The sequence below is a fragment of the Acanthaster planci genome, linkage group LG01 (assembly GCF_054643075.1).
Source record: "Acanthaster planci isolate LZ-2023a linkage group LG01, COTS_SCS, whole genome shotgun sequence".
NCBI classification, from domain to species: domain Eukaryota; kingdom Metazoa; phylum Echinodermata; class Asteroidea; order Valvatida; family Acanthasteridae; genus Acanthaster; species Acanthaster planci.
Window position 1 is genome coordinate 18,991,881 of NC_141777.1, and position 18,025 is coordinate 19,009,905.

The 18,025-nt window shown below is 41.7% G+C and overlaps 1 protein-coding gene across 9 annotated transcripts in view; it reads right to left on the minus strand.

Annotated features, from left to right (window-relative positions):
- The window catches only part of LOC110978161 (uncharacterized), a 37,185-nt gene that overhangs the window by 16,819 nt on the left and 2,341 nt on the right, over positions 1-18,025 (minus strand). For 4 of the 9 annotated variants that reach the window (XM_022232934.2, XM_022232935.2, XM_022232929.2 and 1 more), the window contains exons 1-15: positions 15,880-16,020; positions 15,566-15,654; positions 14,670-14,887; positions 13,521-13,810; positions 12,602-12,880; positions 11,436-11,577; positions 10,304-10,547; positions 9,700-9,854; positions 8,682-8,867; positions 8,264-8,578; positions 7,665-7,822; positions 6,095-6,254; positions 5,159-5,251; positions 4,671-4,700; positions 380-433 (exon numbers count right to left, since the gene is read on the minus strand). In XM_022232934.2, coding sequence (XP_022088626.2) covers positions 380-433; positions 4,671-4,700; positions 5,159-5,251; positions 6,095-6,254; positions 7,665-7,822; positions 8,264-8,578; positions 8,682-8,867; positions 9,700-9,854; positions 10,304-10,547; positions 11,436-11,577; positions 12,602-12,880; positions 13,521-13,810; positions 14,670-14,887; positions 15,566-15,654; positions 15,880-15,988 — 2,522 coding nt within the window. In that variant the 5' untranslated portion in view covers positions 15,989-16,020. Of the gene's footprint in view, positions 1-379; positions 434-4,670; positions 4,701-5,158; positions 5,252-6,094; positions 6,255-7,664; positions 7,823-8,263; positions 8,579-8,681; positions 8,868-9,699; positions 9,855-10,303; positions 10,548-11,435; positions 11,578-12,601; positions 12,881-13,520; positions 13,811-14,669; positions 14,888-15,565; positions 15,655-15,879; positions 16,021-18,025 lie in introns of those variants that run through there. The other 5 variants (XM_087136364.1, XM_087136380.1, XM_087136346.1 and 2 more) reach the window with 4 other exon arrangements.

The window sequence follows — 18,025 nt, forward strand, 5'->3', positions numbered from 1 at the left end:
AATAAGGCCTAGTGTCTATACTTGATTTGCAGAAGTCACTCAAATATATTAATATATGCTGCATCATTCTTAAACAGACAGCCTTTGCATATTGTATATTCCACTACATTTGTTATTTTGTTGCAAAAAAATTTCTTTTTAAAATAAAGGCCAAATGACTTCACGCTTTGATACTCTAGATCTAGCACCATAATCATTCACCCTGCAACTCTGATGATCGGGGCAATAAATTTGTTGCTGAGCAACTGGGGGGGTGTGTTACTTAGAAACACATTAATACGGGAGTGCATGGTGAGTATTGTGAACGCTGTAAAATCCGTGCAGTTTGAGGGAGATGCAAAAGAGGGGACCAGGGAACAAACGTCAGCAATCATATCACCTGCTGTCATCATGATCACTGGATTCTGTTTCCTCACTGTAACTGTCCTCATCACTACAAGACACACATGGCCAGAGAAGAGGAGAGAAAACACCAAGAGTGAAGCAAGCAAGCAAGCGAGCAAGCAGTGGTGGCGGAGCACCACGCAGCACTTACTCCAAATGATGAGCTAGCCCACCTGACTGTGTCCGCAACCGCACGCTTGTTGCATGGGCGAAAAATCCCTGGGGGACTGGGGGACACGGAACCCCCGTGAACTTGGTAGGGGGGGACACAATGTCGAATGTCCCTCCACATTTTAAGCAAAACAAAATACTAAAGGAAGTGATGGATGGAGGATTTTCCCTTTTGAGTTTTTGTAAATGGAATAAGATAATAAATGCGGTGTGCACAAAAAAAGTGTAAATGGATGTCCCTTCCCCCCCATGATCGAGGAGAGATTTCCACCCATGGCCTGTTGCATACAGGGCTATATGGTAGTTTATAATGGCGAGCAAATTCTGCAGTACATTTACAGTACACGCATTTGTGCTAAAAAAGAGGGAGAGTATTTTCTTGCTAGAGTCCTAAAACTGTGCTTTGTGGAAGTACACGATTATCACATTGCGCATTATACTTGAGTCTCTCACAAGTCCTTTCACGCGCACACTCACAAGTCCTTCCGTATCAACGGTCGCAAGCTACAGGATGCATAACAATTACAAAGGAATGCTTTTTTCACAGTTCTCTGAATGGCTTGTCACTTTGACTGGTATGACTGGATGACTTGTAGAGGGCTTGTGATGGGTCTGATGGACCCTCCAAGAACCTGGGATGAATTTGACTAAAACAAGAATCAAACTTGCAAAGATCCTTAAAAGAAGCATGCACACAGACGCTTGTAAGCTCTATCAAGTAAACATTAAATTCACAAGTGCACACGACCCCTCCATGCTCACTGCATGCTAAAATAAAATTGATGCAACACAATAATACATGAACACAATACATGTACATGTATATTCCCAACAAATTCCAATATCTAGGTGGACACCGTTTTGGACAAATGCAGACAGCTATCAGTTGGAATAAGTGCTCAATTCATACCCACATACAAAAGAGACAAAATACTGTAATATAAATGTAGCGGAGCATCAGAAACAAAGTATACAAATATCCACTAGGACGTCAGTAGAAAATCAGCAGAGTGAGACATAAATTTCAGAGGATGTCATTCCACTCTCGATAACTCTAATGCGGGTGTAGCTGTACAGGTTATTTCTGATGCAAAGCTGTGCAAAGCCTGCTGGGCACCATGCTATGAACATACACGTAAAAGCAGAAATGGTCCAATAGTTATCATGCGGTGAGTTTACACAGCTCAAACATGAGGCAGATTAAACGATGGGATGAATTAATCATGCAAACAAATGGTCCTAGGCCAGGGAACAAATAGGCCAAGTTGCAAAAATATTGAAAATAATCTGAATTGGCTACAGGTGACTGTGTGTGTTCAAACTTTTGATTGGAAACAGTACACTGTAATTATAGCTTCTTATCATTAAATCATACTGTGAGTAACAAGGTCGGTTCAAGTGTTTTGTGTCTAGAATTAAAATTCCTTTATTGCTACAAATACATAACCCAGCAGATCCGCTGTGAAGGGTGATGAGGGGTAATGCCTTTCTTTCAGCCTGCCAAAAATGGGGGTATAAAACATGGGTCTGAATATTCCTCATTTGTTTGATAGCTAACACTCACTCCCTCAAGTCAAACATGGATTCACCTGTGCGGCACATCTGACACTTTCAAGATGATGTTCTAATAATGAGGCAAAGCACCGGTACATGTACAGGTCATACCCACATACAAAAATAACAATCACACTATGTCTAACATGAGGGTATTTGATCTCTGAGCAAAGCTTGCTAGGATCATCATCAAAAATTGTCTGCTTATAAATATATGTCGGTTGATAATATATTAGCAACTTGGACCTGATCATTTTCTATGGCCTAGGAATGCAAATGAACAATAATGGCAAAAAAACAACAAAAACAAAACTCTAAGTATCCACTTTGCACTCTGTCACATCTTCCACAGTTCTTTGCAGTCTGCGACCCTCAAACATGTCAAAGTTCAGCTGTGTTCTACAATGTGTGTACTGAATATGACATTGTACGGCTTTAGAGTAAAGCCATTCAAAAGCCATTCATAAGGCATACCATGTAGCTGGATTCACACCAAAACATGTCCATTTCAGACAGGGCATGACAGATCACAGAGCTTTCAAGATGTGAGAATGAATGCATAACAGCACTGAAGGATCCGGGCCTTGTCTGAATTGACAATTCCAGCTACAACTGTGGCTTGCAGTTTCATCATTTCACCACTGCTGAGGCTAGCCACAACCACCACCAAAATGCCAGATTCAGTCACTACCTGTCTTTTCACATGACAACTCTAAGATATCTGAACCCTATTAAAGACACCTTCTTCCAACTTGTATGGACAATGTAGCAGCATACATGAACGTAAGCATGTACATGCATTGATATATTATTTTTTTTACAATTATTCCCAAAAGGTCAAGTTCCATTGACACATGCAGTGAGAACAGCATGCACAAAGGTTCACCACATTGAAATGTTCGTATGTACCTTGATCTATGAGTTACCATGGAGACAGTGTGAGAGAATCATGTACAACATCACACAGGGAGGGAGCTGACGAATGAATCATCATGAAGGGTGAGCAAAAATATGAAATATGGAGATGAAGTCCACCTTAGCGATCACAAATTTAATTAACCCTGAAACAGCCCTTTCAGATCAGTTGTTCAGCAGTAATGTGCAATTTTGGGGGAATGTGGTATGCCTGCACATTCATGCTTGATCAATCAACCAATAAGAGTTGGTATCAACACTGCCATTTGACACCATGGATCCTACATCATTTTTCACCAGTGGCATAACTAAAGCAAAAACATGTCTCCCTTTCCCCAACAGATGTCTGCGCCCCCTCCCACTGAAGACAAGTACACACCCCCAGATGCCCCTCTCAAAGTTCCACAACACTAACGTCATTGCTTTTCACATGACAGAACGAAGAGTGAAGATTTTGACTATCTGCCTTGTTTGGCATTGAGTTATAATGAGCGCTACACAGAAGTGGAAAAACCTCATGCCTCACTAATACCTCAGTGCAACCAAAAATTAAATCTTACAAAAACTGTAAACGTGTAAGAAAGAGGATTTCTCTCCCCCTATTTCTATCCTCCCCCCTCCACTGCCACTCCCCTCCACTGCCACTCCCCTCCACTGCCACTCCCCTCCACTGCCACTCCCCTCCACTGCCACTCCCCTCCACTGCCACTCCCCTCCACTGCCACTCCCCTCCACTGCCACTCCCCTCCACTTCCACTCCCCTCCACTTCCTCCCCCCTCCACTGCCACTCCCCTCCACTGCCACTCCCCTCCACTGCCACTCCCCTCCACTGCCACTCCCCTCCACTGCCACTCCCCTCCACTGCCACTCCCCTCCACTGCCACTCCCCTCCACTGCCACTCCCCTCCACTGCCACTCCCCTCCACTGCCACTCCCCTCCACTGCCACTCCCCTCCACTGCCACTCCCCTCCACTGCCACTCCCCTCCACTTCCACTCCCCTCCACTGCCACTCCCCTCCACTTCCACTCCCCTCCACTTCCTCCCCCCTCCACTGCCACTCCCCTCCACTGCCACTCCCCTCCACTGCCACTCCCCTCCACTGCCACTCCCCTCCACTGCCAATCTGTCGTGCTCTTTCAGGGTTAAAGTATGTGATCCTAGGGCTAAATTGTAAAAATGACTCAGATTTTTCATAAAAACAGACTTTCAGACTGACACACATTTAAATTGAATAACAAACCCATGGAAAACATGTTCGGCACTTCTTTGTTAAACTCAATAACAAACATGACAAACTGATTAAAATCAGAGAGTTTAACCATAATTGTTGTAAAAGCCAGAATATATATGCAATGTCTACACTGGCAACTTCTCTGAAATGTATCTCGTTAGTGTGAGGTGTCGATTTATTTTTTGTTAGCTCGAATGCAGGCTGTATGCATAAATGTGCAGATTTGCCTAATAGCATTTCACCACATTATTATGCAGCAGCATTAGCAACTTCCATTGCTAGACCTCGGACACCAGCTTCCTGCAAATGAAGTTGGCAACCTGCTTGTTAGTTGTCCATAACTGAACAAATAAATGAAACTACTCTACACGGCACCATTACAACTGTACACCGTGAAAGACGAGTGAGTTACCTGGCTTTAGTTAAAGCAAAATGGACTTGGCTAAAATATCCGGGGAAGACATGGAAAGAGAACATGGCTGAGTGAACAATTTCAAATAAATAATCATTTTTGATAACCTACAAACTGAGAGAGAAAAACAAAATCATTAAAGAGTACAGTTCAAAGCAGCTATGTTTTTATGACAGAAACTATGCTTGGTGCACACACTACAGCAAAGGGAATGTACAAAAGTCTAGTTTCTGCTGGCCATAGTGAAGTGGAAATTAATTTCTCATGGATTCTAATGGTAGTACATAGCCTCTACGATCTTCTCATCTATTTTGCATAGCATGTGGAAAATAACAATGTTCCTTGCCAACTGAAGCAAATATGAACCACGTACATGTACATCCGAAATTATTAAGTGGGTCGACATTGGAGCCTTATTTCTTTATACTTTAAATTTGGGGTTCAAGGGTGGGGTCAAAGTTCAACGTCTACATAACAGCTCAACTCACCGGCTGGACTGTGCCTTCTCGTTGACGGCCGATTTGGCAGATGAACGGTGGGAGCTTCTGGAGGGGAACCTGTCCTCGGGTCTGGACCTACATCTGTACAGCATGAAAGCAAGCACACGAGGAGCAATTAGAACAATAAGGATCCATGTGGATGTGGGGAGTTGTTTGGTTTGACTTGGCCAGTGACAAACACTGTCTTCTGTGTGTCTGTTGAGGGGAGGGGTGTGGGTACGCCTCCACCATATTGAAGAGCTAATGTCTCCATTGGAAATTTAGTGGCACTGTTCATTTTAGAAAACTACACATACGTGTACACACGGCTATATACAACACAAACATTAAGTCCTCCATTAAAACTATTGCTAAATTGGCACATCTTGTGGTTTGAAAAACAAAGCTTTGACATGAAGCAGCTAGTTTCTGGAAAAGTTGCAGTGTAGCAACATTAATTACTTTCAAAGAGTGACTCAAAAAAAACAATATTTTTGTACAAGGGCCACGGGAATCAAGACTTTCCTGAGAAAACTTGTGAATTTTGTCTCAAGAGCTCTTGGAAAACACTGAACACATACAGTGTACGGGTCAATAACCATTACTTCATGAAAGCCAAACCTTGATTTACAGTAGAAATGTTAGCCATTTTCTATATTTCCCATGGACGAAGGTCAGCATGGTCAGGGACAGTATTCGTGGACAGCATTACAAAACCGAAAGGCATGAAAAGTTAGAGTATTAGCAAATGAGCATGTATTATCAGTACAACATGTGCATGAGTGATATAAGTCAGTAAGGCACAACCTAGGACAAACATGGTGCACTACAAGATAGCACAGATGTTGACTTTAGACAGACAGGCAGATTAAGAAAGAGAGTGCAGACATACGACACTCCCTGTCCAAAATAGATGCCACTGTGGTTGGCGCCACTGAGACTCACTGTAAGAACTCCTTGAGGTCCTCCTTCAAGTACATCAGCCACTCCCTCTGCAGCATCAGCACAGCGTGCTCCTTGGCACGGTTAAAGGTGGATGCCTCCACGAAATCACTGGTGGTCAGGAGACGCCGGTGGATGTTGTCCCTCTCGTAGGGATCTATTCCTGTGGGCAGAATCCAAGCCATCGAGAGCAGCACATTAAATACATGTAGGTTTCAGGTGAAACAAAAGCTTCAGGTGAGTTCTATTGGTAACTATCTCTATACTGACTGGATAGCAAGTCTGAACTGATGGGTGGACATCACCGGGCACCATCTTTGGAGGCCCAAATTCTACGCATGCGAGTGTTGGAGACTGACCCAGAGACAAGATCTTAGTCACAGAGGATTATCCTACTTTTACAAGCCATTTCATCGAGTGGACCTAGTTTTTATATTTATGCCAAATGCATTTTATCATTTCCCAATAGTATTATTCCACAATGAACTTATCCCTGAAGCAGAATGTTTCTGCCAAATATACTGATTTTTCTAAATGGCGAGATACACTACCACAAGCACAGTTTTTTACAAACATGGACTAAACAAATGCTGACCAAAGGTGATAATTTGTTCAAACTTTGTGCAACATTACAGCTGAGACAATATCTTGAAGTGTTATTTGCTATAACACCTGTCTTTGGCCAGTAGGACCCCATATACACCGTATGCTCAACCTAAATGACAAGTCTAAGGCTCCATCCAAATTTGTTGTCTGGAGCTAGGTCAAGGTCTTCACTCCATTAGAAATGCACAAAGATGTGCAGACAATAGACCTAACCATAGCACTGGAAGCCGTTTCAGACACAACCTGAAGCTATGTGTGTACTAACTCAACGGGAATCACTCAGGCACGGGGATGTGAATTTACTAGAACATACATGTACTTCAACGTCCTCCATGTTATCACACAGAAAATCCCTATGTATCACCAGCTGTGGAGTATTTAAACAAAAATCTCATTTTTAATGCATGAATCATTGAGTATCATCCGATGCTACTCAAAATTACGAACAAGCATAACACGCTATGCTGCACCAAGCCAGATGGAGGCCTAATTTGTTATCGGTCATACCAGTTTATAGCTACATGTGTGTATCACACACACTTCCTCTTTGGTGAAGGCCTAACACTTTGGAAGAAAGTTTCCGCCTGAAGACAAGAGGCCTGCACAGATCCGGATCCCGATCAGTGGTTTGATGTTGGTTCACTGACACCAGAACCTGCCTAATGGGATACAGTGAACCGGCCTTGGGACCACTGATGAAAACTCAGATCCGTGTGGAACAAAAAGGCCCAAAGATAGCAATGGCTTACAAGAAATGCAGGGATATGCATGTAAATGTTAAACAAGGATGTTATTCTTTGGGAAAACACTCAAAGTTAAATCACAATACATGTAAGAAGAATATGGCGTTGCATCATGCAAAGCCATTGGAGAAATGCGACTTAAATAGTCCAATTTTTTAAAAAGATAACTAACTGAAGGTGGAATTTAATTAATGATGAAACCAACTATGTATGCTTACACGTACCAATATTCCACATGCCTCCATCCATGATGAATTTGTTGAATATGGACCAGGCATGCCCCATACGCAGCAGCCTGTCTGCTGCACGGTCCTCGGCAACTCCGTAATCAGTCACGTCTTGCCAGAAGAGAAGATTGGCCAGCAGCCTCCGATCAACTTGTCTTGAAATGAAATCAAACAAAGACGACAGTCCCGTCAAAGATTTTGATTAAGGAAACTCAAATGCACGAGAATTTAGTGTGAAATAAACTGAACTAAAAATGCCACACTTTCACAGACACTCCTCGAGAACCCTTTCTTGGCTTCTTATCTGGCCCTGAAAATTTCTGTAGGCTTATAATGTTTGGAACATGTGAAAAGACTCTTCTGGCTTCATATCTTCTTAGCAAAGCATACAGGACATATTGTCCTGGCATCTCCAATGTTGGTGGCTGTAACATCAGACAAGTCAAAGGCAGGGACAGATTAGGTATGAGAAATGGCCACAATGGACTAAACTGCCAGTATGCAATACAGCCTCTTTCCAACTGACATTGCTCATTGCTAAATGTTAAAGATTTGTACATTTGAAAATTTGATAATAAACTTGTCGGAAAGCTTACTTTTCCAGGTGGCGTTGAAAGGGCCTACCAGCCTCTCTGTCACAGGCCAGGCCAATGTGGAATCGAGCTGACAGCGGCCGCGGCACATAGGGTACCGCATCCAGGTCCACCAGCCGGCCCGGCCGCACCACGTCCTCCATGCGGCGGCCAGCCGTGGCCACCCGGCTCCAGTCGCGGGCGGTGGAGGCCAGCCGGAAGCAGGAAGAGGGCCGAACCGGCAGGCTGTTGACCAGGGAGATGGAGGGCAGGAAGGAGAGCTGGGGAGTCTTGGGGTCTCTGTCCATGTCGGAGACCAGCGAACGGTGCTTCTCGGGGCTAAAAATATAGTAAACAGACAACTTTGTCACTGACATACGGCACAAAAAACACTGTGAGGGGGGCTGATAATCTACAATATTCAAGAAAACGGTGGCAATACCTTAAGTCGCCCATTCTCTCCTTGTGCAAGACAAATCTGGCCACCCAGTAGGAGCGCAATCTCCTGAGGACGTCATACTGGGTCCGTGTGAAGACTGATTCACTCAGCCCAGTGTTACCCTGTGCTCGCTTGATTTGTTCTTTGGCGTCTGATGTGAGATTGAACTTGTATTTATCCTGTATGTCTCTGTAAATTGCCAACAAATCGTCAAGTTCATTAGCATCACGTTACAGTCATCTAATACAACAACTGGTTTTGAACTAAATTCAAACATTTGCTTAAACCGTGAGTTTTGGACAATCCAAAAGATCCATGGCTGTCAAATGAGAGAACGTTTTACATTTGGCACATACAGAAAAATATCTACACCAAGTACACACATGGTACATCTGAAGTTCATACATGAACACTTCTAATTGCGCACTTGCAGTGAGTTGAAAGAGTTCAACATCCTCTGTTACCCTGCCTTTGAAATTTGAAATATTCTGGTAGCTCTGGAATATTTTAAACTGTATGTTCAAAAGAACTGTAAAAGCCCAGAACCGAACATCAAACACTGCATTTCTTCTTTTGTTGAATGTGATGGCACATTATCTTCCTGGTACATTATTGTTTAGTGACATACTCTCCTTCCTAAAATCTATTTATTAGATTTTTTTTTCTGTTTTGAGCTTGCTAAATCTGTTTACTTACTACATGTTGTTACTTTAATAGATGCAAATAATGAAGCTTATCAAATACTTTCAAGAAAATATTGAGAAACTAAGTTTGAACAGTTAAAAAGTTTCTACTAAATAAACAGTAAACAACAAAAGTAAACATGTATGCGGCTACCAATAAAACAGTTATCTCAAACATAATTACAATGTGCTTTCACAATAAACAAAACTTAAATGGAGGATATGTTCAGCGAGAGATATTTAATTCAATGCCCTTGATACCTGGGTTGGCCTTTGATTATTTGGTGTGGAACTGTGTAAGTTTGTTCCAACAGCTGTGATTGTACACATATTCTTACCTAAATAGTCTGGTCATGGTTGGATTGGTTGCAGACTCCCCCATGTGTATTGCTTGCACATTGTCACTGTACAGCTCACAGTCCAACCAAAAGTTCATCATGTCTTCCCCAGCTGTGTCACTAAGAAAGGACTTGAAGGCCGTCATACCTTCAAACTTGGTATTTGAAAAGGACCGGAAAATAACAAAAGTTATGGTTGGGCATTGCGAAGTTATTTCAGCGTGAATAAAACACAGACAAATATACCATAAAGATGCACTTTATTATTCTTGATGACTTGTTGCTGTATGTATTCCAATAAAATTTTTCTTCTTGATCCAACAAATTTACTGGGATTGGCTGACTGCACATTTAAGGTAGAGATTTATTCAGACTCCAATGTTGGTTTTCAAATATCCAAAAGCTTTTGGGCCAGTTTGTTTCACATGCATCTGGATCTCGATCAATGATCCCATCACTACTTCATTCCATCCATTAGGCGAGTTTTGGTGTCAGTGAGCCAATGACAGATCATGGATTGCAATCTGGATCCGCGTGAAACAAACATGCCCTTTGCGTACTCGAGTAACCATGTTTTTAACCAAATGAAAGCGTCAACACTCACACTGCCAATGATGTGCTCCTTGAGTTGCTGGAAGGTGACGCGATGCCGTCCTTCCATCTCTCTCAGCTCCGACTCAGTCCGCTCATCCTCCTCATCATCGTACTCAATGACGCTGGCCGTTGCCGTGGCCGCATCCTCTTCGTCTTCGGCATCTCCAGCCAGCAGACTCTGCTCCAAGGGGGTCTGGTAAATGGAGCTTCCAGCCGGAGGGTGGACAGCATAATCGTCGGAGGGAGACGGAACCCTGGCAGTGAACAAGATATCAAAGTCACTCCTTTGTGCCAAACGAGGCAGGAATAACTTCAGACAGCCAAGCCAGGATTTCTCAACACAAATCTATGGCTGATGAGGAGAGAGAAATTTCTACCATCATTAAGCAAGGTAAACACTGCAGGCTTCAATGTTAACTGGAACCAAGACTCCCTCCATACAGTTGACACTTGATCAGGTTGTTGATGTTAATAGCACTCTTATGACAACTACGGTTAAAAAGAACAAAATCTGAAGTGCCAAGTCTCTTCAATTCTTTTTCTGTGCTTTTCTGACAAGGTTCCTGTTGAAATTATGTACATGTGATTTGGCTGTTCCTTGCAACCTTGTTACAACAAAAGTTGACTGTATTTCTGAGATTGGCAAAACATACATACTTTACCACAGGATTCTGACATTTGGAGCCCACTACTCAAGACACATCTACCAGTGATCATTAACACATCCACAGAGCTAAATTATTAAGCTCTACACCTCAGCTGGTCAGGTACACCCAAGATAACAATCAGGACCAACTAATTTTCCTTTATTTGTGCCAAATATTTACAAGTTTATCCAATACGATCATTCTGACATCAAATTTTTTAAAAAATGGGCATACCGCTCTCTCAAAACGCTCATATTTCTAAGACAGATCAGCCAAAACTGTCACATGACACTTTTTTAACTGATATGCTAAATACACACAGGCTGACACAAGTGAGGCCCTGAACTATAAATGACCGTAACAACAAAAGCCTGCATCAGACTAAATTGAAGCTTCAGAAATGTACTCATGATGAATAATTCCATCAAGCTGTGAGATGGACCCATGAAAAGGTTTTCAGGTTAAATCCATCTGGCATCTGATCATGTGTTTTACCTGTCTAAAAACTGGAACGTGCTGCTTGATTCCTCCAATGTATTGCTGAGAGTATCATCAGTGTTGGGGATCAGGATGGTGGTTTTCTTCTTCGGTGAGATACCCTTAATCCCTGGACTTCGAAGGGCACTCTTTCTGCTGGCTAAGAAGGTGAATTATAAAAACCAGAACAAGACAAGCATTATAACCTTCATCTGCACATTCAGCACTGTTGATGAAGCTATAGCCTAAACACAGTCTTCTTTCTGGACCACGAAATGAAATCCTAAATTAATGGCATATTAACATGTTAATAGGGAGGAGAAGATTTAATTTTGAAATGTGGCAAAATTACTGGCAAATGCAATTGTATGCATTTCCAAGTGTGCCATCAGATGCCCTGGCTGTTGCACCAAGGATTTGCTATCTTTTTCTCCTTGCACTTTTCTGTTGCACCTGACCTGTGTAATTTGACATGAAAATATCACTGAAATTGACTTCAAGCTGAATTTGTTTGTTTGGCAGGAAATCTGCATTACATAAAGAATGTGTTCTAAACTTTCTGCATCATACAGTATGTCAGATGTGACTAGGGACTCAAAATAAATTTGGACTCTAAATTTGCAGAATGACTCAACAGTCTTATGGATTCTGAAATCAAAGAGTACTGTGGTTGGTAAGTGGATGCTGATACTAGGGTGGTTTTCATTCCGGAATATGTACAGATAGAAGGTAAAGATTTCAGAGTTTTTTAAGCTTGCAATTTTGAATAAAAATGTCTATCTTCCCCTCCTATTCAGTACATAAGTATTTGAAAAGGACAGCAGGGGTGGATCCAGCTTTCTAGAATTCACTCTTATGAGAGGTTCTACGAGTAAATGTCCCTGACATTGGAGAGTCCAAGGTATAGCTTTCCCTCCACCCCCAAGAAAAGAAAAAACTTAAAACCATGATACTCTCTCCTACATTCTCAGAAATGTTGAGAATAACTAAAGAGCCCTTAGTCAAGTTCAGCTGCATGTTATGAGGTTACGAGTATCCCAAACATTGTCAGTAGCTACACTGGGAGGATGCAACCTCCCTAGTCCGCTACTGAAGTATGTGATCACCAAGTATTTTCAAACTTTTTCCAGCACATTTATGATAATTGCCGGTAGAGTTCCACGCTGTCACATGGCACAACTTGCCTGCCCCTCCGTCCTGCTTGCAGCTGCTCTCAGCATCCCCATTCAGGCTCAGCCTCTGCTGGACGTCCTCCGTGAACTCCGCCATGTCCCCCACCCACCCATTCTCCGTTGGCTCTGCCTGCGGGTGGGGTGGCAGAGGGTTGACTTTGCCAGCTGACCGCCGGCCTGACGCTGACTTACTGGAGGGCTTGGCCATGGCAGCATCACGGTGGCTGTCATTGGTGACAGCAGCAGGTACTTCAGAGTGGACTTCATTATTCCACATGGGACTACTTGGGCCTGTTGCAAAGACCATTCCCAACAATCACTTAACCATGTGAGTAAATCTCACTAATCTGGCCATTTTGATGGATTCATTCACTAAATGTACACACAGAAATATTCTCCCATCCAGCATCCCCTCAGGGTCCAATTTGTTCTCGTTATGATTTTCCTGAAGGCAGACTCACACTTGAGGCGAATGCACCAGTGAAGTAAATTTAGTGTCTAGAAACATTTACAGCAAGCAAGATTCTGTTGAGCTGAAATGTGTTCAAACTTTTGTGAATTTATAGCAAAACTGTTTGATCTGACATCACAATTCCATACTCACGTTCATGTTTGCACAAAGTATGTATAAATCCTGTATGTATTAATCCTGCAAATTTGGACAGCTGATACATGTATCTGTACACAAAATCTGGTACTAATTGAGAGCAACTGCAGTTCAAGTAACTACATGTAGTTCATTCTGACTGGAGTGATCTATTCAACTATTCTGTGCTTGTCTACCCAGTGTTAAATGTACTGGTTTAAAACCACTTCATGGCAATTCTCTTCCCTTAACATTAGAAGTAAATACTTTTCACAGTCACCGTTACACATTTAATTTACTTTTAATATGAAAAAATAAAGACCAAACGAAGAAAGAAATCCTCACCTATGTCTAACATGGGAGGCAGACTGATGCACCGGCTGCCAGGCCGCAGATATCTGAACATGGCCATGCGTTCATTTTCATCCAGCCAGTAGGCATAGTCGCTGCCCTCATTGTCGTACATGGACGGCTCTCGGCTCTGGGCCAGGCTGGCCGAGGTGGAGGTGAAGCTGGTGGTCTGGCGGCTGTAACCTCGCAGGCCGCGGGAGGAGTTCTGCCGGCTGGTCGGCCGGCGCTCGTCCAGCGGCCGCAGCAGCAGCTTGCATAGTTTGTACTCCAGGAAGAGCTTTGTTCTGTTGGAGATCAACCAGAGACACTGAAGACAAAGCAACAAGCATGATCACGACCCCTCTGTTCTTATACATTCCTGTATTTTAATGAGCCTTGATCTATCTCTAGAATAACCATGGCAAAGAGCACGCCCATTTTTTTAATGTAACAATCGAATGTTCCAACAAAAAGGAAGTTGCTGTGGTAAACTTACTCCAGCCTTTGGGTTCTTTTCTTTTTCAGTTTTTCAAGCACTCCAGCATACACAGCCAATATTCAATCACTGTGACAAATTTCAATTACAACATGTGCATGTACAATGCATGCACATACATGTCTTACCTACATGTATTTGAATGCCGTTATCGAAACTCAGACATCAAAATTCTAAATTTAAAAGAAAAAATCTTACCTCCAAATGTTCAAACCATTGCAAAAAGACAGATAATGAAATTTCTTTTAACGAAATATCACAAGTGCCATACTGGAAGAAGATTATTGATGTTTCCTCAGCAAAACCTTGCAATAATACATTATTCACAAGGCTTTACATTAACCATAGAGATACTTGGAAACTTCAGTCCAGCCAGCTTTATTAGATTATATTAAAGCGACATAACTACACTGCTCAAAATGTTACAAAGATTATCTAGCTGGAGACTATTAAGCAAGGATAGGCATTTATGTCAGTTTCACACAAATTTTTATCTTTCTGTTCAAAGAAATCACATTAACATGTACTAATTATCTACAGAACTTCAGAACATGACGAAAACCAAATATTCTCTAAAAAAACAGCTGAGAGCAGATTAAATTTTGGAACCATGTTTTCGCAATGGAAATAGCTGAGCAAATGCAGGTCTCAAAAAACCACAACAATACCTCAAAAATAGCGGTAGCCTCTCTTTCTTTGCCCAGTCTAGGATTCGCTCTCGTTCTTCGTCCCCTGGTGCGTATGCAGCAACATGGCGCAACTGCAGACGCGATCCAGGGATCCCCTCCTCCAGTGATGCCAGAGCAGAATTTGTCTTCTGCCCGTCATCGTCCACTTCTTGGAATGTCCCCGTCAGACGATTGTAGTAAAGGGGTTGAGGGAATGCCTAAATATTCAAAATATTTGCATAAAAATTCCCTGTTTTGAAATTTCTGCATAATTCCACATAAAACATAAACAAAAAGTCACCAAAACATCTTGAGAATGTTTGGATCAAAACAAGCATAAAAAAGTAGAGTGAACAAAGAAGGGACAAAACAAGGGGAAAAAAGGCTGTATAATTAAGATCTCTTACAATCCCACAGTAGTTTTAAAATACACCAATATTGACTGCCTCGAGTGATACAACAAAACAGGCCACTTTTACGTAACACATCACCAGACAAAGCAGTTAACTATTTTAGTGATATCATATTAATTGAACTAAAAGCTTACAAAAATAAGCCTCTACTTTAATTTGTAATGAACTCATAAGGCGCTTGTACATCCAAGCTTCCTCTTGATGAAAATATTTCCACCTACATGTATTATTGAAACTCTTGAATCGCACAATGTATGTGCACATGCACACAGACACCAAACTTCAGTGGCTAATCTGATAGCATTCCTCAGAATCAGTCAACATACAACACAATATTGACCAACTGACAGACAGAATCTGCGGGTGCGATGTTACATGTACCACGCCTCAATTTTTATTTCATATTGTTTCATTAAACCAGCGAGTCACATCAACCAGTCTTTAATATCCAACAAAACCTTCAAACTTCTAATTGAAACTTACCGGTAGCTGTAGGAATGCATTAAAGTAGTCCAGAAACAAATCGTCATAGACGAGAAGAGCCTCAAAGTTCTCCTCACTCACTTCAATGGCTGTCAATCAAGGTAAAAATAATAGATTTGAAGACTGAATTGAAAGCCTCCTTCATGGATATGTATATTAAAAAACAACATCAAACTGATAAGAGCTAATTTTCAACCACTGCTGCTGTATCAGTAATTTGTAAGACAATTACATGTACATAGTCGGATAGAATACATTTTGTTGGAAACACAGACGCCATAAAGAAACCTGGAATCATAGATATATACAGGTACCAGAAGTTGCTGAGCTGTCAGTGGCTGGTGTTGTCCTCTTTACATGTACATGGACATCCAACTCCATTTTTCCAGATAAACTACACCCATGCAGTACATACATGTACATGTATCTGTCACAGTAGGTCAGAGTTTTGTAGTGTGCTGGTCTCTTATCTCGTGATAAAGAAAAACCAATACCTTATGCAAACTATGCAAAAAAAAGTTGTGTTGCTACTATAAATGAGGCCAGCTCAAGTGGCACTTCGTGCATTAATGTGTTACTTCGGCTAATGCATTGCCGCTTGATGGCTTGGCCGATCACTTGGTACCGAGGTATGCGTTTCTGCACTTCAAAGTACAAAGTTAAAAACGTGCGCATCGTCCATACAACCTGTGAACTTTTATATCAGTGAACACAGACATCAATGACAGTTGCTGGGAAATGTACAACTGTATGCCGGCACTTGAGGGCTCCAAAGTTCTGAGCTTGAGACATACTGTATTTTACTCTCAGAGACCTCTAAAAACTTGGACAATGTTGTTGTTTGTGGGACAGATTGACAACTGCATTTATTCAACCACAGTCAACTAACCATTGGACCAAACATGCCAAAGGCCCATAAAACCTAGTAGTTTGTCTGGTCAGCACTGTATGAACATTTTACATTCGCTGACCACACAATGACCATAATTTCCCCCACGTTTTAGCCAGCTTGCACGGACAGCCACATCAATCCTAAAAAGCTATAACCCAACCTGGTGCAATTGCCAAACAACTTTGGGCATGCCTACCCCCAACTACTTGGCGTGCTTGCCACACCTCAACTTGGGTACACTAGCCTGCAACACGTACATGTACATGTACCACCATTTTGGGCATACATGTACATGTAGCTTGCCCCGTAACAACTTGGTATGCACACAATCATTTTGGGCACATTTGGCTGAACCAATATGGTGAGAACAAGAATCAAACTGTATTCAGGGTTTAGTGATTCAAATGTACAATGTATATTAACTCTTCCGTCAATGTTTCCACCGTTTGGACAAACTGTTGGACAAAACGCCTCTATGCATGACAAAAAAAGTCCACTTCTGGTAAGTATACATGTAATTTATGTAGAATGTAGGCCTACACGTACATGTACTTGAAATTATTTGGAGTGCCCGCCCCCCTGGGAAATGGAAGTGCTAGGACAGTATTTATACAACTGAAATAATAAGATATAATAACTTGTAATAAATGTATTAATTAATAACCTATTTTCAACAAGTACTACTTTGACATTAATTGAGAGTGAGGTCTACAGGCAGCCCCCTTTCCAAGCAAATTGTGTACGCCCCTTTTTATCTTCATTCAACTTACGGTCACCGGTAGTTGGTGGGTTATAAAGACAACATTGACTGGTTTTTAAGCTGATACGAACCAAAGAGCACATTTGTGCACCATCCTACAGTATTTAGGATTTGAGCCACGCCAGCAATGCTCCCTTTGGTCAACAAATGAGGAACACCCCCTTTACAAGTACCCGATCACTGAAGAAAATTAGTACACAGGCAAGTTTATTACAATGACTGATTTACACCATGTTTACACTAAGTTCCGCAAGTTAAAGTGTAGCCACAAAGAAATTTTCTTTGACACGATTTTTCGGCAACTTTGCACTCTTCCTCAATGTGTGAAAACTCTGTTACATTCCTATTTGGTTAAAGGCATTGGAAAGTGCACTTATTAAAACTGTTAAAATTCTCCATGCTTTCCTGGACAACTGGGAGCGCTGTTGCTGTGACATCATCCAGGAAAGATATACATGTACATGTACAGAAGTTCAGTGCATAGGTTTTTCTGTTTTAATGGTGAATTTGAACTTACTAGCTTGCTTTTCGCTATGCACATGAACAACGTCAATCAGCATAAGAGAAAGGATTGAGTCAAGTAAAACCTACAAAAAAGAAAGATTTTTATGTGTGCAAACCAATGTAACTTTGAGGCTTCACCCTGAGATGGCATCACAGTTTTGCTCATGAGTATGGAAATACTCATCAGCATAAAAAACGAAAAAGGCAGTAAAATACCCTCTAAAAAAGTGAAACAAAAGTTGAAAATAAGGTAAACTTAAACTAAAATGTTTATATTAAAACAAATGGATTGCAGCTACCGTTT